A 23,396-nucleotide genomic window follows, 5' to 3' on the forward strand; every position below is an offset into this window, starting at 1 on the left:
CCTTAATAAAAAATAGCATCGCTGAAGGCCGGGTACCTGATGGAATGAAAATAGCGATAGCTAAACCAATCCACAAGGAAGGATCTCTTACAGAATTTAATAACTACAGACCTATATCAATACTGCCGGCCCTAAGTAAAATTTTAGAAAAATATGTGGTCATTCATCTCTCAAAATACATAGAAAAACGTGGTATTTTATCTAAATTCCAGTATGGGTTCCAAGAAAATAAAGGAACAAAAGAAGTTTTAGAGCATTTTGCTGACATTGTTAATACCAACCTTGATAAAAACAACAGTTTGTTAATCACATTTATTGATTTCAAAAAAGCATTTGATTCAGTTAATCATAATATATTACTTGGGGATTTGCAAAATATAGGCATAAGAGGTTTGACACTGAAATGGTTCAAAAGCTATCTTGAACACAGAAAAATATCCGTTAGTCTAAATAATACACATGGCAAACAGGTGGTTTTGAAGTACGGGGTACCCCAGGGGTCCATTCTTGGACCTACGCTTTTTATTCTATACATAAATGGCATTGTAAATGCAATTAAACACTGCCAAATCCTATTGTATGCTGACGATGTTGTGCTAATTTCAGGCCATAAAGATATAAATAAAGCAAGTAATCTCATGCAAGAAGATTTGAATAGTCTAGCCTGCTGGTCACATGACCATGATATGATAATAAACACAACTAAATCCAAAGTGATGCAGATCTTTCCCTATAGGCAAAACAAGGTTAAACTAAATATCTATTTTCATGAGGACCAATGTTTACACAACAATTGCAACTTGAAGTCTTGTAAATGCGTGCCACTAGAACAGGTCAGTCAGTTTAAATATCTGGGTATAATAATAGATCAGTATTTTAAATTTGATTTACACATAATGAAGGTAAATAGTAGGTTGAGGAGGGTATGCTACCTAATGTACAAAATAAGAACGCTGGTCTCAACTAATATCAAATTGACAATTTACCATGCATTAGTTGAATCAATATTAAGATATGGTTTGACCATTTGGGGAAACACAGCCTCATGCTACAAAGAAAAGTTACAAGCAACGCAAAACAAAATTGTAAAATTACTAGAAAATAATAGTGACAGGCTTAATCATAATAATAAAACTCGGGGTAAAGGTGAATATCTACATAATCAAACCAAATGCAATATTACGAGGTATGCAAAAATGGGACTACTCAACATAACAAATTTATATAAATATATAGTTATAATTGATAATTACTTTAATAAGAAATTCTTAAAGTATGTAGAGAGAACGCACACAATGTGCAACAGGAACAAACCAGCTTACTTTGTACCAAGATATTATAATAAGTATGGAAAAAACAAATCAAAGGTAAAAATACCAATAATTTTTAATGGTCTACCTGAAAGCCTTAAATGCCTAAATCATTTGAGTGAATTAAAAAGGAAGCTTAAAGAATATCTTAGCACAAGCTAGAGATAAATCTTTTTATGTTGTATATTAACTGAGTGTAAATCCCACATACATGGTTGTGTTTTCTTTTGTGTGGCTTGGTTGTATGGAAAAAACAAATCAAAGGTAAAAATACCAATGATTTTAATGTTTTTATCTGAAAGCCTTAAATGCCTAAATCATTTGAGTGAATTAAAAAGGAAGCTTAAAGAATATCTTAGCACAAGCTAGACATTAATCTTTCTGGACAAAGATTTTTTATTGCAGTGGATGCTATTTCATGTTGGTGAAGGCATTTTTTTGTAATGGAAATTGTGCTACTTAAATGAGAGATATTTTGCTTGTTGTAAATGAAATTATTATGTTGTATAATAACTGAGTGTTAATCCCACATACATGTTTATGTTTTTCTTTTGTATGGCTTGGTTGTATGGAAAAAAAACAAATCAAAGGTAAAAATACCAATGATTTTAATGATTTACCTGAAAGCCTTAAATGCCTAAATCACTTGAGTGAATTAAAAAAGGAAGCTTAAAGAATATCTTAGCACAAGCTAGACATTAATCTTTCTGGACAAAGATTTTTTGCAGTGGATGTTATTTCTTTTTGGTGAAGGCATTTTTTGGTGATGGAAATTGTACTACCTAAATGAGAGATATTTTGCTTGTTGTAAATGAAATTATAATGTTGTATATTAACTGAGTGTTAATCCCACATACATGGTTGTGTTTCTTTTGTATGGCTTGGTTGTATGGAAAAAAACAAATCAAAGGTAAAAATACCAATGATTCTAAATGATTTACCTGAAAGCCTTAAATGCCTAAATCATTTGAGTGATTAAAAAAAAAAGGGGAAACTAAAAGAATATCTTAGCACAAGCTATACAATAATCATTTCTGAGCAAAGATTCTTTCTGCAATTGGATGCTATTTCATGTGGGTGAAGGTAATTTTTTTGTAATGGAATTGGTACCACTTAAATGAGAGATATTTTCGCTTGTTGTAAAGGAAAATATTATGTTGTATATTAACTGAGTGTTAATTCCACATATATGGTGATGTTTTCTCTTGTTTGGATTGGTAGTATAGAAAAAACAAATCAAAGGTAAAAATACCAATGATTTTTAATGATTTTACCTGAATGCCTAAAATGCCTAAATCATTTGAGTGAATTAAAAAAAGAAGCTTAATGAATATCTTAGCACAAGCTTGACATTAATCTTTCTGGACTAAGATTTTATATGCAGTGGATGCTTTTTCTTGTGGGTGAAGGCATTTTTTTGTGATGGAAATTGTACTACTTAAATGAGAGATATTTTTTCTTGTTGCAAATGAAAATATTTTGTTGTATTTTAATTGAGTGTTAATTCCACATACATGGTTTTGTTTCTTTTTGTCTTTTCTTTATCTGTGAACGCACTCAATATGTATTTTTATGGATAATTTTATGTTTACACACTCCAGCCGGCACCTGCTGACAAGCCTTGATTGGCTTAGCAGGACCGTGAGGATATATTGCTGCTAATGTTATAAAAATATTTTTTTTTGTTATATTGGTTAAAGCAATTGTTTTGAAACTACTGCTGTTATCATCATTATAACACATTATTTATTAATATGCTAAATCCTTGGCAATAAAGCAGAGTTTGTAAAAAAAAAAAAAAAAAAAAAAAAAAAAGTGTTCGGAGGAAAGTACAATAGTTTTATATTTCTCAACATAATTTCTTCATCCTCGTATTTCACTGCCTGAGTGTTTTAATTGTGCAGCCTAGATAGACAGTTTCTTATGTTTTTCCTTGGTTGTTTAAAATAGATGTCAGGGTGAATGATGGCTTTCCAAAGGTCACTGCTACATCTTCCTTCTGCCAGCCCTCGTTGATGGCTAGAGAAATAGCTAATTATGTGGTAATGTCAAGTAGTCGCCTTCTTTTATTTCTCGAATCCATCATCAGCCTATGATTAATTAAGTAATTTTTATATTTTAAGGGCAATAATTGAAAATACTCCTGATAATATCTTTTAGAGAACTGATTTATCATTCTTAAAACATGTGACTTGTTAAAAATTACAAAAATATAAATAAACATGTGACTACTGCAAAAAATAGACAAGAAATTGAGCACAATTTTGAAAATTTCATTGAATTCTCTCTCTCCAAAATATAATGCAAGTAGTGTTCCGAAGAAAAAATCTGTCAGGGGCACACAAAAATGGAAAATAGGTCTGCGAAAGGACGTGATTTCCCGGCGAGAATGCTGGGCGAACCACTTTAGAATGCGGCGGCGACGGTAAGAAATTTCATTGCCCTACCGCATATCAGCTAATTAGCTGTCTCCTTCACCTAACATTGTCGCGCATGGATTGATGTTCGTCAGTATTGCTAGAAATTGACATCCCGGACTCCCGCTGGAAGAGTCAGATTTTGCGGCATAAATATGCAGGCAAGACATATGTCGCTAAGCGCAATAAATTATAAACTACAATCGTTCACGAAAGCATCGAAAAAATTACCAAGGCGGTAGTAAGAAAGTGCTACACTGGGAAATGTGGGAATGAAATAATTGCAAAATTGTATTTGATTTATTTCGAGTCGCAGTATATTCATGAAATATTTTCATTTTAGAAGCAGAAATAGCAATGCGGTCGAGTAATTCTGTCTCCATGGATGGGAGTGAAGTTGGATGAAATATTTTCGCCAGCAAGTGATTATAAGCTGCACTGGTCGCCTCTTTTATTAACTGAACATTGTATGTAGGCACTTACAAGAAAATAAAGCCATAAGTAAATGAAAGCGATTGCTATCGCAAGATTTTGACCATGATTTGAGAGAAAACAATGTCTTCTGTCATCATCATCATTAACTACCACTTAATATGATTAGGAGAGCTGGATGCCTTTTTCTTATTTACTGTTAGGTTGCTCTCATATGGAACAAAATGGCCCAAACTAATGGTTAACGTGAAAATTATTAAAGGTGTATAAGAAAAAAATAAGCATGAAACATTTATCGCTGATAATGTCATTCCATGTTCGTTATCGCGGCTGCATTGATGGTCTCTAATTGTCTCGGTACGAAATGCGGAGGTAGTTAGGCCGTCTCGGGGGTGTCTCGTTGCTATGATATATAGAGGTTTTACGATATAAAGAGGTTCACTATAGAGAGGTTTGCCTATAAATTTACATGTAAAACTGACGGGACCAAAGGGTTGGTATGATGTATAGAGGTTTTCGATGTAGAGAGGTTCACTACATAGAGGTTTTACTGTAATTAAATTCACATCTTAAACCAACATGGATAACTTCATATTTAATATATCAGATTTAATTTGAAAAATATACATATATTCCTTTGAAACTGATGCTTCCTGTCCATGCCCTTCTCTCTTAACTTAAGGCCCAGCAAAATCTTCTCATAACGAGATATGTATTTTCTTGAAAACTTATTATGTACTAATTTAAAAGTCATTACATGCCTAAACAGAGTTGAAGTTGTGAGAACCTTGAAGATGACAGAAGACTATAGTGAAACTAAACCAACTCATGACTAAAGACCCTTCCAAAGTGAGTCTTTAAGTACATATGTAGTAGTTTTGATCCAGAAGGTCAGTACGTATTCCCCAAGAGACATTTTTGACAAAGATAACCAACAAGAGACATAAGCGAAATTGACTTTAAGAAGTTGACAATTACTATCCCTCTATGACAACTGCTCTGCAAGTTACAACTACCATTATGTATTTTTTTTAAATGTTTTCACGACTAGAGGACTCCACCTCTGGACTAAAGGATTATGTAATACTTGGCAGAAGAAAATGACTTACTTGGGAATGACTGGAGGCATGCCCGGGGTGTTCAACCACGCTGTCCACGCCACTTTCTCCAACAGATCCTCCTGAGGCTTCTTCCCAGCAAAGTAGGATTTAAGATACGACACAAAGTCATCAGTGGATATAGACTTGAATTTATACTTAGCTATGTATGACTGCAGGAAAGGATCAAATACCTCTAAATACATGAAAAAAAGAAAAAAAGAAGGGTTAATCAATGCATTTATACTGCATTTGACATTAATATTTATTCATTGAACAAATTAAACTCTTGTGTGGCAGTGAACTATGTTCCATGATATCATCACATTATGTGAAATCATTCAGTATGCACCTTTCTACGATGAGAAACAAAGTTTTCTTCCTCAAACCAAAACTGTTTGGGTTTTCAAAGGCATGGTATTAAAATCTATTATGTACAAATACAAAACCACAAAGTGGTGGAGGTGGTTGAAGTGTTTTCTTCCCATAAGAAGTTGACAATAAAGGCAGAAGATTATACACTCAGGAGAGGTAATTTCTGACTTGAAAACCTTCCACTAATTTTTCACTCCTAAATTTTTACCTATATAAATTCCACACTCATTTTATGTACTTCTTTTTTATCTATTTATAATTTTAATACATTTTTTTTAAATTATAGATTAGTCTTGTACACAACCTGAACCAAAATCTACAGATACATTTTCAAGGACAACTAGATAATTTATTTATTTAATAAGGCCATTCAAAATGTTTTGAAATATAGACTGCAAGTTTACTTATGAGACCAAAGTTACCGGGTGACCACTCAAAATTTAAACTGATACACACAGCCTTTTCCAGTCATTCGAGCTATTTTCTTAAATTTCCACTTTTTTAACATGTATTTTCCTAAATCTCTGCCTTAAAAAAAGATAAAATTTGATTTAGTTAAAAGTAAATCTTACATCAAAATAAGTAAGGATTTGTAATGCGTAAAGTGCGTCCGGGAAGGTTGGAGGTCGAAGAGCAGGTGGGAGAAGTTAATGTATATAAAAAAAAAATATACGTACATTATGTATTGAAATAATGTAAAGAGATTATTAATTGTAACTATGTATATGTATGTTCTTTTTGGGACTTCAATCCACTTTACTTTCATTATTTAATTAATCATTAAACTTTGTTTCTTTTGTTCTTCGGTATCGTCTCGCGTGTCCCAAAAGGGGGGAGCATTGAGGCCGGATAGCCACTTACGTTACGTGTGTGATGTGTGTTAATGTGTTTTCATTTATGTATTTGTGGAGCATGAATGTTGAGAGGAGAGGCAGATGAATTGGAAGTTTACAGGCATGCCGCAGGACTGCAGCGAAGAGATTGGTCCTCTCTGAGGGCAGTCTTGAAGAAGATCGCCACTTTACTTCCGCGGCTGACCACGGCGGAGTAACTTGGGCGACGGGCGGCCAGCGGTCCAACTGCGATGCCAGTTTAAAGACCCGCGCGTAAGGAGAAGAGCGCGCGCGGGCCGAACAAACGACAAATTGTGTCGTCTGCTACGCGGTGTTGGGAAAAACGGCAACACTGTGGGTGCTAGGTAGTCAGCGTGGCGAAGGAGACCGCTCTCTCGGTCTGCAACCTTCCTGCTGGACGCACCTAACTTGAATTAATTCTCAGTGTTGAAGCATGGACTTCGGAGTATGTGGGTTGTATGATTGTGTGTGTGTTAGCGTAAGGTATGTGGCTGTTGGTTCTATTTTGGTTTAAGGGGAAAGATCAATTTATTGTTGTAATTTTGGGGGTACCCATATTTGGGACTATTCAGTGGACATTTGTCTCCAATTTATTTATTCATGTGTGTGAGGTTCGTCGAGTGCAGGGGTATTGGTGATGTTTTGGGGGTCAGTGGATTGGAGTCGTTAGTGTGGATCAGGGAAAATCTTATTTTGTTTAATGGAATTGTCATTTTGTAGAAAACCCAAAAGGTGCAATTGTCAAATAAATGCCCAAGTTGTGGTACGATTTGTTTTATAGAAATGATTCTCTTTTTTTTTTAAGATTATTGATTCCTTGCGTGAGGTGTCCCGGACCAATCCTCGTGGTTCTTTTAGTTTTAATTAAATGATTTCTCCACTGCTAGCTAGTCGCGAGCAAATTTATGTAACGCGGAACTACCCTCGTCTTTTGGGTTCTGAGATTTAGCACGGGTAGTTGTAAGAGGGTTACATTATGGTGTTACAAAATCCCAATAAAACAATAAATTTAAACAACTACAGAACACTACCTAAAAGGAAAGTTGGGGATGAGAAAATCAAAGGCTTATGTACCTGTGTGTAAGAGGATGAGGAAATTACACCATTTAACTGACACAGTAAATATAATTTTTCCAGATGTTTTTGGTCTTTTTCCCTTACACTCCACGGCACTCCAGGCACAATGAAATCCCATGACTTAACTGGTTATGCAAGAGAGTTCCAGCCTAAGTTTAAAACTTTCATTAAAAGATGTACATAATCAAGGACAAATCGTTCTTCCTTACATCTCACAAGAAGCATCCATTGAGTGACCCCCTACGATTTTCCCCCCAATTTTGGGAGGATAGTAGTGTAAAAAGACAAATGAAAAGTTCTTAAATAACAACTTCTTTTGATCATTTTTGATAAAAATTAAGTCTTCTAAGCCTAAATGACAAAAAATTTCTGATAACAGCAAAGTTAAAATTTATGCCTTCAGGCTGAAAGTCCTAAAAGTTAAAACACATTCAATAACGTTCATCTCGGTATTGGCAAAGAAGACTAAGAAAACACATTATGATACTCCCCCTTCAATGCACGATATACCCCAAAGTAGAAGAGAAATGTGTGGTGCCGCTGAAATGGGAAATCTCACCTGCACCACCCAGCAAGTCCTCGAGGTAGAAGAGGAATGTGTGGCCCTTCTCATAAGGGACGTTTGAAAAAGAGTCATCAGGGTCAACTCCACGCAAATCTAAGACCAGTTGAGTGAGTGGATTCGTCTCGCCACGCACGTGGATCTGCCAGGGAGAGGAGTCAAGTCTTTCAATATTACTATGCAACAGGACCATCAATGAGGGTCAAAAATATTGAACCAAAAGTGAGCAAACATTTAGAATGAAATCATGCACAGCAATCTTCAGTTGGGAATACATCAGACTGCCATGTACTTATTTATATACAAGCATTAATTACATTAAACCCTCGCTCGAAATTAAATCGAGTTCACTCACAGCACTCTTCTCGGAGCAGACGAAGCAGAGGCACAAAATATGGTCAGGAGCACTTGGGAGTCTCACACTTGGGAGTGGGAGAGAGAAATCTGAATATGCATTCCTCTCTGTGTCTGATAAATATTCCTGACACGCATCTTCTCACCTTTGAGTCACTTTATCTTCAAACAAAACTGGGTTATCCATCCTGACGACGTTATTCCCAAGATGTTGGATCATGATTTCATGTTATCACAAGGTAGCATTTATTCTGGAATCACTAAAGGCTCCTCATTGCCAGTCTCATTGAGATCCTTTTCTGGTGAGCATGACGGATAATGTAACAACTTATTTACATTTAATAATTTATCCATTTGAACTACAGTAAGTCCTCAACTTACCAACATTAGACTTACGAACTTTCAAATGTTTCCTTGGATATTACAAAAGTACTCATACCACTTCTTCTTAACAGAGTGCGACCCTGGTTCCAATGAATTATCATCTTCAGGTGCAAATTAATTAATTAGGCATAATTTAATTTACGCCTGAAGATGATGATAATGCATTGAAACCCGGGTCGTGGTCTGTTAAAAAGAAGTGGTATAAGTAATTGTGTAATATCCAAGAAAACTTACAATGGAATACCAAAAAGTTAATCAAGACTTAGTGAATTTTTCTTTTTAAAAAAAATTCAAGCATGCCCGAAATTTCAAATTTGGCACCTTTGAGGTTTCCTGGATATAAACAGTTACTTATACCACTTATTTTATAAGAGCGCGACCCGGGTTTCAATGAGTAATAATTAGCGCCTGATGATGATGATTACTCATTGAAACCCGGGTCGCGCTCTTATAAAATAAGTGGTATAAGTAACTGTTTATATCCAGGAAATAATGGAATACCACATAGTTAACCAAGAGTTAGTGACCTTTGAGGTTGGCTGATGCAACCTCATGTGGCGCAGAGGAACTCATACTCTGGGCACAGTCTAATCAAAGTATCAATTAAACAATTGTGAAGTCAGTTCCTTCCTGTGGGCAGCATAAATTCTTTCTGCTCCAGCCGTGTTGCATTTGCAGCTAGATCAGTTTGTCACCATCGTGAGTCAACAAAAAAATTTCATGACATGTTGCATTCCGCAGCATAACTACACTTTACGATGCCTTGCTCAGGTTCTTCAGCTTATGAACAAATCCGACGTACGAATAAGGTCTCGGAATGCATTTTGTTTGTAAGTTTAGGACTCACTGCAAGCACTCAGGTAGCAACCTCCACATTCCCATCACGGAGGAACTTAATTATCCATTGAAAAATGTTGTATTTTCTGTATTCCTGCACTTATATTGCTTGACAATGACGCCAAATATTTTCCATTCAATTGTTTCCTTCGTGCACACATCACATGCAGATTTTCCATGCATATCCCAAACATCTGGACCCATCACTGGAAGAGCCCATTTCATGGCATGTATGTATGTATGTATCTGCATCTCCTTTTTCTGCTTTGTCAACTAATTTTTTTTCCCTCCACTTCTCCTTCCCCTCCCCAACAATCCTGTATGAGTAACCTAGAGTGATCATTCCACTGCAGAATAGCTTGATTTTGCAGACACCAATGTTCTACGTCAGCTCTCAAATTAATTGCACACCTGCAACTCTAGCATCTGACCTTATTCTCCAGCATTACCACTCACGGTGAGACCCTGACAACAGACTCAACACCAGAAGGACCGAATCTATCACTTTGATGGTCAGCCACTATTGTCAAGGCCACTAGCCACTATTCCTACATCTTTCAATGCATCTTCTCCATTTTTACTGGCTTTTAATTACTTTTGAAGATGAACATAATACATAAGAATCAATTACTTTGAGAAATTACAAATTCCACTTTCCACACCTAAATATCTTAGAGGGCCATGGCCCATAAAATTTAGGGGTAGATAGTTTTGCGGTATACACTGTAATTATGTACGTATAAGTGCTGTAAAAGCTTAATGATTAGTCCATGATCAAAACCTAAATTTCATATACAGCGATGATGACCTGGCTAACCATTTATGACTACATATAAAGTACCAATCAAAAATATGTTAATGCTAATGAGATAATTGCTGTTATTTTTACATTACAACAATATTTGAGGTAAAATACCATACAATTGATTTTACAGCAGACAGAAAAAAAACAATCTGTTCAAGCAATACTTATAATGTAAATAGCTTGATATCAAATTAAACATTCATGGTTTAAAAGAAAGCTATGAATAAAATTTAATGTTATTATAAATGGGTAGGATAAACAAATGTAAATAATTAAAATATGAAGTACCCGTCACATTAACGGGTCTTTGTCCTTTTTGAAGATCTAATAATCTGTAATATCCTATCCAGAATATCAATGATTCAAACTGACAACACTAATATTTCTAGTATTAATGGTGACATCCAGCACAATGTAGCAGTGCTATTATCGAATGAGGAAAATAAATAATAATAATTTTTAATATATACCGTCTCAGCAAGCTCCTTAATGCCACCAATAGCAGAAAAATGGCGATGAGGTTCTCCCCTCATTCGGCCGCATATCTTCCTCTCGACAAACACCGTGAAGCCCTCGTTCAGCCAGAAGTGTTCAAATGAGCAATTGGTCACCAGGTTCCCCGTCCAACTGTGTGATATTTCATGGGCCACCACATCTGCCAGGGATCTGTCACCAGCCTATGGAGAGAATAACCAGCACGTGTATATGCATAAAGCATTGGAACATTGGAACAGTAACTTCCCCATTAGAGCAGGTAAATTTTTCTACCAAAAAATGCGGACAATTTTTGTCAGAATTACTCTGACTCTGGAAATGACAACAATGAATACCACGAGCATTGGTCAATCAGGGAGAACCAGGGACGTGACATTTTGTTAAACTTTGTTTGGTCCACCACTTCAAAATGGGTTTGGTCCAAGGAAACTGTTCACAAAAGCAAACCCTAGGGGAACAGGAGCACTTGGAGCGAAAAACAGTCCATGAAAAATGTGGAACTGAACCATTTTTGAGAATTCAGTACCAAACTGGGAGAAACACTTAGGTACAGGATAAAATTTACCACAGACCATAAGAGTTGATATCTCCTTCTCTTCGAGTTCGGTATGGATCAGTTACCTTTAAATGCCTATTAAGAACAAAATAAACCACATTGCAAGACATATACTGAATGAATGCAGATACACATGATGGGGATCATGTGCATGACTTGAGGCGATGTCGCTACCCTATCACATCACCCATCAAGCAAGAGAGGGTGTAAGTCTAGTGTCACTATAAGTTAAGAATATAAGAACAGCAAAATAAAATGACGATGGTAATCAGGTGATTCAGTCGATGGGGTTAATCAGTAATCATAATCATTCAGTCAAAAGGGGTAATCTGTCATTGGGGATACAGCAAACTCTGAATCATACAGTGCAGGATAATATGAAGTTTAAACGATTTTAATTTCTCCTCGTGAATTATTTTGAAAAATCGCTGTCCAAAGTTTTAATCCCATGTGTGTCAACCATATCTTGCAAAATCCACTGCATTCTACGATGGTATAGTATCAAAGCCATCCATGAACCACCACCTAAATTAAAGCACCGATTGGTAAGAGCAAAAGATCCTATCAGCCTGGAGACACCAGGGGTTTATCACATTCCTTGTGCTCTTATAAAATTCTTATACTTTGTGGACAATGTCAATGTCTGTGCATTCTAGGCAAACCTAACAAAAGAAAAATATTTTCATTCATGTCCTGCCACACAAAATGGGTCAATGAAGTCTCAGTTTAGCAGTCGAGACGGACAGGGTTGAAATGTATGTACTCACCAGTAGTGTTGGGGTGACGAATGTAAGGCATGGGTTTTCCATGCCACCATATGGGAATGAGGGTGGCAGGACCAGCAATCCATAAACACCCCACTCGTATGGACCACAAATCTTCTCTGCCGTCTCCAGCATCACTTCAGTCTACCAACACAAAAAAGAATGATAAGCTTTCTGCAGGTAAATAATTGGCACATCATCATTCTACTATTATTCATACAATACGATGATAATCCAATATAAAATAAATGATACATGAAGAAGTTTGACATGCACTAGATAAAGGCAGTGTCTTATGGTGCATATTTGATATGTATCAAAGATTATTTTGCCATCAAGTATAACAATAAACATTATTTATTTATTTCCAACTTCCCCGTAAACAGCATACAGAGGCCTTTACAACGAAAGATTAAGAAAGCATGACACAAACATCCATGCTCTAGATGGGGACCACCAACCCAGGTGGGATTTGAACCTGCGACCTTCGGTTTGGCAGGCAAGGACTTTACCCCGCCACAACCGAGGCCGACAATTACACCCAACCTTGGAAAGAATTATGTTTTCCTGGTCTCAAAATTATCTAAATGAATTTCATATTCACTGACTAAAATTTGGTAACTTCAACATATGTACCTGGAATCTGTGCCCCAAGAACCCAAGAAATACCTACCTCTAAGAACCCAAAATTGGATTTGGGGCTGAAAAGACTATCCTGATGAAAAACAAAGCCCTTCAGATTCAAAATTTTGTTTTTCTTTTAGGAAAAAAGTCTTCTCTTTTTTCTTTAAAACTCATCTCTAAGCATTTACGATATACAGACCCTTGAATGATTTATTTATAACTATTTTTTCAGATAAACTTGAACTTTCATTGAAAAAACAGTGAGAACTTAGTTGTGCACATAATATTAAAATTGATTCCACATGGATTGATTAAAAATGTTCAGCATCCAAAACCCCGATGATTAATGTTTACAGGAATTATTTTTATAAAAGCACCACATACTTGTAGCTTAACGATGATTGACCCGAATTGATTTACAAGTGTTAACGTGAATGTAAACATTAATGACTGTCCACTCCTTTTTTCTCTAAAATTATCACCACCCTACATTAAAAGGTGGTTACACATCATTACTTATTGCTCAGCATTACACCCTTTTGATAAAATATGCAAACCTGAAGGAATCTCATTGCCTCTCTCTGCATATAGAATTAACATATTTAACAATAATGAATTACATTTATCAATGCATAAAATGTTGTTGTAATTATGTATAATATGCTATACTGTTAATACACTTTGGATAGTAAAAACTGGGTTTAATGAAATGAAAGCTGACTCAAATGGGTTAGTATTTAAAGGTTACTTTGAAAGCACTAACTAACGTACACCCATGTCTCGTATAGCGCAAGGGATGCGTTCCTTGGGGTCTTTGCGCTATACGAATTTGCGTTATACGAGAGCGTTTTAACATAGGGAAGATAGGGATGCGTTCCTGGTAGCATAGGTCTTGGGTATTGAATTTCCTCTAAAACATCTATATTCCCATAAAAAGCCTTAGAAAACATTATTTCTATAAATATTTATAGTTTAAAACATCTTTAAAGATAGTATTCACGCATTCAAAGACTTTTATTCACGTTAAAAAAAATTCTTACGTGCGTTCGAAATTCCGTCCTGTCGTGCGGGTGGGCTAACATCTGCTATCTCAGGGGATCGTAATGCGTTGCCGGCAGTTGATGATTTTTCAAACTAGTCTAAAAACAACTATTGTGTCACCCAGGCCCTTTTGTCGCACATCGAAATGACAGGAAAATGCTACTTTAAATGCCATTTCATAGCTAGCGGAGTTAATGAATGATAAATCATTTTAATTTGAAGTCCTCCGAGTCATTAGCAGCTACGTGAAACAGTCTTTAAATGCCTTGAAACCTGACCCAGGTTTTCCTTCCCTGAAAATGAATGAACGAGAATGCATTCTTTTCCAAAAGAATATCGTCTCATCAACACTAAAAACTAGTTGAGGGGGAAATGAGCCACTTTCAATAACAGCTTGGAGTTCATCAGAAAATGTTGTGGTGGCTGCGCTATCAACACTTGCAGATTCACCTGATATCGCCGCACTGAAAATACCTGCTTGCCGTTTAAATTCTGGAACCAACCGGAGATTTCACTTAATGTCTCGGAGGGATTACCACTCTCGTCTTTTTGTACTGATTCACCATGAACTTTCCGTATGTGTAGACCGCTTGGTTGAAGTTGGTGCGGCTGAGGTCACTGATATTTTAGCTTCGTCTTTATTCAGAATAAGGCATCGTGAGTTTAAACTTCCGCGCAATATCGCTTTGACGCTCTCCATTTTCAAAGCAATTGACCTCTCTCAAGTCCTCTTCTAGGTTAATGGTTTTTCTTGATAAATTCTTGATTTTTCTACACGCATTCCTATTTTTTGCCAAATTCTCTTGGTTTTTAACCTGTATGGCTCTATCTAAATCACCTTCTTCTGCTGAACTGTATTCCTGAGACGCAGAAGGGCTATGACTGCGGGGAGGGAACGAAGCCATTGTGTTTAAGACTCTATAGCGGACCCTTTTATGTGTTGATGCTATTCATGCGCAACTCGGTCACCGCTCCATTTCTCCCCCGTGAATACCGATGACCTTGAAGGCTTTAGCGTAGACTCTCTACCTGGAAGTCAATCGCCCGGTAACCTACGACGGCAAAAATACGTCTCAAACCGTGTTGCTGAAAAAAAACTCATTTCCACTAGCCCCACGCTTAATTAATGATCTAAATTAACTATTATCACTCTGCTCAGGAGACGAGATAAATCTTCGGTAGGCTGGCTATCTAGACCCAATGACGAGTAATACTTTTGGCAATTGCGCAGCAATGAATTTCGATTAATATATAAACAAAAAAGAAGATTTGAAGCAAGAAATAATATTAATATGCGTAAATTGATAGAAATTTCGTGTGTACTTAGCGCAAGTTCACGTTTTATCACGAGAGCGTTTAAGATTTTTGATTAGGCTACACTGCGTTGCAATGTTTCCCCGAGGAACGAATTTGCGCTATATCGAAATTGCGCTAATCGAAATTGCGCTATACGAGACATGGGTGTATTAAACAAGTAAAATGAACTTTGATCAGCCAAAGGACTGACTTATTTGCCAAAAAAAATAAATTCAAAACAATGGATGAAGATAGTTGAGGAAACATATTAAACTAACTCTACAATATAAAAAAACATTTAAAAAAACATGATCAGTCCTATTTGTAGTTTTCTATTCTCGTGACAACCAAGTGAAAAATAATAAGTGATGATACCTATGTAGAAAGAATACATTAGGGTATGCTGTACCTCTGCAAATTCATACGCAGCTGCCTCAATAATTTCTTCCTCAGACCAAACAAAGGAGCGAGGTCCGAGCTGCCGCTGGACAAACTTCCCGGAAGCAAATGCCAGCAGGTAGGCTGGGATGGGGACTGGTTGCTTGTAGGAGAAGAGCATCCGCTTGCCGTCACCCACTGCAGTGGGCTCACCATCGCTATGCGCACCCATCAGCACCACCAATTCATGAGGGGCAGTCACCTGGGAGGGAGACAGAGACAAAATGGCGGCAGTGAGGGAAAATGAAATCTTACAAGGGAAGGCGGCAAAGCGTTGTCACCATGAGATCATGTTCAACCTTCAAAGTGTCAGAGAAAAATCGTAATTTAAGCGACCTGAGTGTGTCCATTGTCCGAGACAGTTTTGCGAGACATTAGTGATAAAAATTACTTGTAAAATGTGAATACCTACACAACCAAGGAGACAGCAATATAGCTCCCACGTCCCATTAGATACTCAAGTCAAAAACAATTACCTTTTAAAATTCCACAAAAATAAAAAAGTAGATAAATTGGCCCATGGCAGTTTTCGCACAACAGGCAGGGGCCGATATATTGGCTCAAAGTCAGTAAAGGGTTTAAAAATTGGCTTTTCCCCCAGATAAGAAATTGAGGAAAAACACGAGCCTCAGTTATTTTGGTAACAGACACAACACTAAGGGGTAGGGTAACATGCACAGTAATAATACTTGCCGTGAAATAATACAGGTAACAACCATAATATCGTAAACATTTTTGAGGCGTACAATAATTTCAATCAAAAACAGCAATTTCATTTCTATATCAATATTAGCTTTCCAGAATAGAGATTGTTTTCCAGACACAGAAACCATCCTAACAGCTAAGGATAAGCATCTTGATTTTAAGCAGCTCTAATGTATCGCTTGTTATCACCATGTGCCACCTCTTGGTCGGCACCAGCACCAAACACTTAAACTATTGATGTAATGACCCTTTGTTTTTCATCAGTGTAGACATAATAGAGATAAAAAAATGAAATTTCTAATTTGACCAGTTATACTCAATAAAAAAGTAAAATCCTTTTCATGGACAATTTTTCTTCTCTTAAGATGTCAAATTTTTCATGTAATTGACTATTATAGGTATTAGGTATAATAGCTAACAATAACTCACTTTGGCTGTGAAAGGAGCCTTAACAGATGGAGTATCTTGGCATGGAATGATTGATCGGCAGTGGATTGCCTGTAATAAAGAGATAATGACCAGAATTAGTGAAATGTGCACACAGCTTGCACTTTATGCATTGCAACAACTGCACAGTGCTCAGCAAAAGTCTCATTAAAGGATAATAGCAATTAGAAGAACACTAACTTCACAGTGGCTCAAGACAATTGGGTGTTTCCGACCACAGGTCTGCTCAGGATTCAGCCATTGCAATCCTGTTGCCTCCGGAGATGTCTCAAACTCCACTTCAATTGAGTGCCTGGATTGAAAAATTGGCATTAAAGCAAAAAAAATGATAACACCAAAGCATTTTATTTCCTGGTGGTTACCCAACTAATACATATAAGAATATTTCCCTTGGCCTACAGGCATATGATTTGCAGATTTTGCAGCACATTTTCTGATGTAAAGTCAATGAAATAGAATATTTTGAAAAACCTACACATTAGAATGACTTTGATCATTCATCACAAGCCACTAAAACTCTGGCTCTCAGAAAGTCTAAAACCATGGTCATCTCAGCGTTTGCATCTAAATGAAAGGGAAAGTCCCTAGCTATTCATAAATTTGAAGTTGCAGTTACCAAGAGCATATGCTATTGCTGATATTAGAGAAAAATGTGTGAATTAAATTGTTCAATACTGTTAGCCATAGCTAAATAAATAATACTATATTAGAGGTATGCAGTTAACCAAAATTTAAACCAAACTACAGTTTTTAACCTTTTAACTCTGATCTTCCTGTGGTTTCCCATCCCATTTGAGCTCTTCCATGGCCATAGGTCACATGACACATTATATTAGTTCCTGAATCTTAACAAGTGGCGGAAACAGTAGGCAAATTCAACATCTATGCACTGAAAGTGCATTTCCCTTTTTTTTCTTCTGAAATTAATCAATTTTTTCATTTATTTTGCGTGTTCATTCCAATCAAGATGAAAAAAAAATAATTTAATTTACCAACAAGTGCTGACTCCCATTCAGCACTTGTTTCATGCAGATGATCTCAAATTATTTCACCAAGTGAGGTCTGAAAATGATGCCGTAGAACTTCAGGAATACCTCACATATGTCTCCCAGTGGTGTGTGAAAATTTTTTTGTCCCTTAACTATAATATGTACATGTTTTGTAACGACCTACTGCAGAGGCATGTTTGCGTGCAATGCTGCGTCGCACACGCTTGAGAGGTTAGAGATCTTGGGGTAGTTTTTCATTCAAATTGTGTTATGATTTACATGTTTCAAACATAACACCCAAGGCACATAGAATGCTGGGTTTCATTTGTAGTTCATGTTAGGAATTTAAAACCTTCCACAGTCTCTGGTTATCACATGTGTCTCTAGTCAGAGCAATCTTAGAGAACTGTTCAATAGTGTGGAATACATTTTATGGGAAATATGAATCATCTGTGGAGAGAGTCCAACAGAAATTTCTAAGGTTTGTTTCAATCATGTTTTCTATTTCAAGAAAGAAAAGAAAATATGACCGTGTAATGAATTATGTACTTAAACCTGAATCTCTTCGATGTACAAGAAAAAAATTTGGTGTTATATTGTTATATTAAGTTGTGAACAATTACATTAAATGCTCCACTTAATTATCATTTCTCTCTACAAGGGTACCTTCAGTGAATACAAGACTGAGTAATTTGTTTAAAGTTCCTTATCTGCCAAATAAATACTTTTTCTACAAGCCACTATACATTAGGCCGGCCCTTATTTTTCAGAATTGAGAAAAGTTATGTTTTCCTAGTCTCAAAATGATCCAAATGATGTCCATATTCACGTGTTAAAATTTGGTTACTTTAAAATAACGGCAACCCGTGCCCCAAGGGCCCTAAGTACTGAGGACCCTCAATTGAGTTTTTTGGAGCCGAAAAAGTGCTATTTCTATGTAAAACGTAAAAGTAAAGCCCTTTAAGGCCGATTTTCTGTTTGTTTTGACCTATCTCTAAGCGTTTACGAGATATCGTCCGTCGTAATGCAATCCATCCCCCAGGGCGCTACCCCGCACCGCGGCTCCGCTGAGGTACGGCCCGCACCACTTACTAGAGACTTCCCCTCCACCCCCTCCCCTCCCTCGGCAAGGACTTTGCTCCTGATGGCAAGATGTAGTCTTTGAAGAAATGTGCTTACGTTAAAAAGAATTTAATTGCCATGACAATACTTCCGTACAATCAAAGTGATCAATTTACCCGTACTTTCAATTGTCCGTGAATTTCAGTACATATTAACCAAAACAAAATACGTTTTCGTTTTTCCAATCTTTCACTGACACCCCATATTTGGCATTTTAAGTGTATTTGCGCACGTTCGGGGCTGTGCTACGATGAGTATTCACATTTATTGTTAGTAATTAATTTTGAAAGGTCTCTTCCTTCTACGTGACTGGCTTAAAATCTTGAATTAGTTTCACCCCTCTCTCTGCACAATCATCTACCGCTTGAAGACCCCGAATAATTTGCAAATCGTTCTTGTAGTCAGGATGTTCTTGCATGGGCACATCAGAAAATTCAGTTCATATTTCCAACGCATTAAATAGCTTTCTCGAATTAGTAGTGACAAAATTTGATGTAGATACCGTGTTCAGGTCTTTACGTTTATAGAATGCCTTTGGAATCTTTGGTGGATCATATTTTCCCTCACGTGTCCTCAAATGGCGTGTAACGTTTTCCTTTTCACACCCAGAAAAGGATCCGTCAAAGAATGACAGGCCTACCAACTCCTCATTCAGGTACCACGAGTGGTTTGAAAACCTCTTTTGTACTCCTTTCGCTATGTCCAGGTTAACGCTTTCGTAATTTTAGGATCTGAAAGTCACTGTTGGGAGCAGATCCAGCACAAAGAGCGGGGAACCACAAATTTTTCTTCCTTCTCGAGCAAATTGAAATCTATTCCACCATTAACTGCATTTCGTGCTCCTCTTTGATTGCATAAGAATTTTACTTCTTTATCCCACGCACATTTATCCAAGAGATTAACTGCGTGCGTCAAAAATTGTATGGTACCGCCCCTTGCAATGTAAAACAAATCATAAAGTTTTGTTACGAAAGATTCTCTTCTTTAAATCCCCATGGTAGTTCCCACTCTCTCTTTATGTCGTCACACCTTCTTCCATTCGTTGTGTAATGTTTCTAACTTTTCAGTCGCCTTATTTTCCGTAATAACAGGAATTCTCGCTTTGTTCCAAGGATGAAACGCATTTATTACTGTTTTTCTCGCACTAAGTCTGATACATTTAAAACCCATTAGGTTATAGAAAAACACACAGTACTTCTCTCACTGTAAGTAACTTTGAGCCAAGTATTTCTTCACTTTCTTTTCCAATAAGTACAATGTCTGAATTTAGTTTTGATCATACTTTTTCTTGTTGGCCTATTCTTAAAATGACCGTCACGTGTGTTCATGATAAACTAGTGTTTTCACCACTTTTCTCCTTAAATACTAAAAAACTTTGCACTTCCTATGCTTTGCGCACTATTCATAAGAACTATCTCTTCACATTGATCTACAAATGTGAACTGACAGCCTCGTTTCTCCTTCCTTGAATATTTCTATCAACTGTATTGGCCCTGGAAGCCCTGCTCATTTCCTTCATTCCTTTATAATTCACAAACACAATTGTATCAAATACTTATATAAGTATTTGATACAATTCTAATAACAATACAAAACTGCTCTTAATGTACAAAATATTATATAACATTTAGTACATAAAGAGCAGTTTTGAACAATGCATGCGGTAATGGTGCGCGGTTGTAAGTTAAACTAAGTTTTAAGGGGTAGGCGCACAGTACATAGGACGGCGTTGAAGGGTTAAGATTGACATAGTAGGTTTTAAAAACATTAATCATGACACAAGAGGAGCAACCTTTTCAATTATGTACCACTAGCATGTAAATCTTGCCATCAGGAGCAAAGTCCTTGCTGAGGGAGGGGAGGGGGTGGAGGGGAAGTCTCTAGTATGTGGTGCGGGCCGTACCTCAGCAGAGCCGCGGTGCGGGGTAGCGCCCTGGGGGATGGATTGCATTACGACGGACGATATCTCGTAAACGCTTAGAGATAGGTCAAAACAAACAGAAAATCGGCCCTAAAGGGCTTTACTTTTACGTTTTACATAGAAATAGCACTTTTTCGGCTCCAAAAAAACTCAATTGAGGGTCCTCAGTACTTAGGGCCCTTGGGGCATGGGTTGCCGTTATTTTAAAGTAACCAAATTTTAACACGTGAATATGGACATCATTTGGATCATTTTGAGACTAGGAAAACATAACTTTTCTCAATTCTGAAAAATAAGGGCCGGCCTACTATACATACCATGCAATGAGAGATACTAATGAAATCTCAAGAGACATTGAATTTTTTACTTCCTCTTAAGGTACCTTCAAAACATATGTGAGAAGCAATGTTTCTTGACTGCTTGCCTTTTTTTATAATTTCATATCTATATTCTTACTTAAAATGTGTCTTATTCAGTTGCTACTATTACTATGATATCTTTATTTTGAAGCTTTCCTAGAGGTGGTGCTGCACTCAGGGGCCTGGTGAGGATGGGAGCAGTAGAGAGGAATAGGGGAACAAGAGAGAGTCACCGTTTGGACCTACTCCACCTAGGGACTACATATGTGCTCTAGAGGCTCTCCAAATACAGTGCCAAAGGTTGGGCCCAATTGCAGGACTTAGGGCTGCTAATTTCTGGCCTCTTGCATCCTGAGCAATAGATTGAGAACAGTGTCAGACAAATCAAACTGGAAGTGCAGCCCAGGTGGTGCCAATCAGATTTTTTTCAATCAAGAAACTCCATTCTGAAGTGGTGTCAGAGGTAATGGGCACATAGGTTATGTAATGCACAAAATGCATTCATCCCACAAGAAATTGGACAACAACGAGTTTTCCCAGATTATAAGTGGTGGGTCAAGTTGCAGATGGTTGGCCATATTGCCAGGCGCCACTCCATCTGACCCACAGGTGGATCATGCTTCCCCGTGATACACAAGATTTTTCCTGAGCAGTACTTGTATTGTCACACAGATAACAAAAAATCTGGGACTAGCAAAATAAAGTTAGGAAACTGAGGTTCCACAGTACACATCCGCCCATTACCAGCATACCTTAAATCCTCTGACAAAGGTAATACTATTTCCAACTTGGATCCAAAGACAGCAAGAGGCTTGCTGAGGCTGTATTCAAGAGGAGTTCCATTTTTTCCATCCTTAACAGCTTTAATGGTGATGGTTTTACTATCTAATATCTGAAAAAAAGAAACAAGCATTCACACTTCAGCGTTGCATTTTGGAAGCAACAATCACATTCAGAAATTAGAAGAAAAAATCTTTTGGGGCACAAAAGTGTACACATTGTATTACATTCTAGAGTACCCCATTAGACAGAATATTCCCCCTTTAATTTTCATCTGTATGGGAAAATAAATTGAACCAACAGATACAAAGAATTCAATCCAAATTTCTTTTCGAAACTTGAGGAAACTTCATTATTACTATTGACTACGTAAATAATACATAAATACAAAGTTATTTCCTGATAAAATATTCAACTAAACCAGTTAAATCAACTTGAGTCATAATCAACAAAAAATGCTATCCTCCAAAATACACACATAGAGTCAATTCTGTGGTTTGGAGGTGAGGTTTTAGGTGAGACTGAAGAAGAGGAATATGGTTTCTACCATCTACTTTTTGTATTTTGCATAGGATTTTCGGATATTTAACATAAAAGTTTTCAAAGAAAAAATACAGAAACAAAGACATTTCACTCAGAAATGGACACTGAATGATCCAATTCAACCAAGTAAGACCAGAGTAAAGCTCTTGATGTGGACCATCTTAACCACCAAAGCCACTTACTTTATACCCCCTACTCTACCTTGTTAGCAATATGTATATCCCTTGCGCCAAGTCTGCCAAGCTGGAAGGACCTCCGCCTATGGCTAACTGTTAAAATGCAAAGGGACTATTCATGGAGCAGAGCAGACCATACACTATTTTGAAATGAAGTTGCTGCTGCACTTCAATCTGGCCTAAATTATCTACACAGACCACCATACATTTCAAGAGAACTCTAGAAGCCATCTTGAACTTCACAAATGAGTTCCAAAACAGGTGACCGACTGGTACAAATGAATTCCAAAACGGATGAACGAATGTTCCAATGTTAACTCCAAATGAGTTCCAAAGGTTGAAAATTTGTTCCATAGCAGTTTCCAAAGGAAATCCAAACCAGTTCAAAATGTGTTACATATGAGTTGGAAAGGTGAACAAATAATTTGATCACATGGTGGGGTGCTATGAAGTCATGAACTGCTGTGTACCTAGTTTCAAATCCACAGCAGTTCAGAAGCACATACAAATAAGTGGTCACAAAGCAAATAAATGACAGTTCCAAATGGCTTACACAGCAGAAATTTTTTCCTGAGAAGGGACTCAAGTTTCTTAATTTTGAAAATGAATGAGTAAGCTAAGTGTAGGCTACCTACG

The 23,396-nt window shown here is 36.9% G+C and overlaps 1 protein-coding gene across 1 annotated transcript in view; it reads right to left on the bottom strand.

Annotated features, from left to right (window-relative positions):
- Nucleotides 1-23,396, bottom strand: part of LOC124154297 (leukotriene A-4 hydrolase-like) — a 57,008-nt gene that overhangs the window by 13,072 nt on the left and 20,540 nt on the right. Inside the window, exons 7-14 of the mRNA XM_046527930.1 lie at nucleotides 22,014-22,153; nucleotides 17,051-17,162; nucleotides 16,853-16,921; nucleotides 15,690-15,920; nucleotides 12,323-12,463; nucleotides 10,975-11,181; nucleotides 8,122-8,266; nucleotides 5,269-5,452 (exon numbers count right to left, since the gene is read on the bottom strand). Of these exons, the coding sequence (XP_046383886.1) occupies nucleotides 5,269-5,452; nucleotides 8,122-8,266; nucleotides 10,975-11,181; nucleotides 12,323-12,463; nucleotides 15,690-15,920; nucleotides 16,853-16,921; nucleotides 17,051-17,162; nucleotides 22,014-22,153 (1,229 nt within the window). The remainder of the gene's footprint in view (nucleotides 1-5,268; nucleotides 5,453-8,121; nucleotides 8,267-10,974; nucleotides 11,182-12,322; nucleotides 12,464-15,689; nucleotides 15,921-16,852; nucleotides 16,922-17,050; nucleotides 17,163-22,013; nucleotides 22,154-23,396) is intronic.

Source organism: Ischnura elegans, chromosome 1 (genome assembly GCF_921293095.1).
Source record: "Ischnura elegans chromosome 1, ioIscEleg1.1, whole genome shotgun sequence".
Taxonomy (NCBI): domain Eukaryota; kingdom Metazoa; phylum Arthropoda; class Insecta; order Odonata; family Coenagrionidae; genus Ischnura; species Ischnura elegans.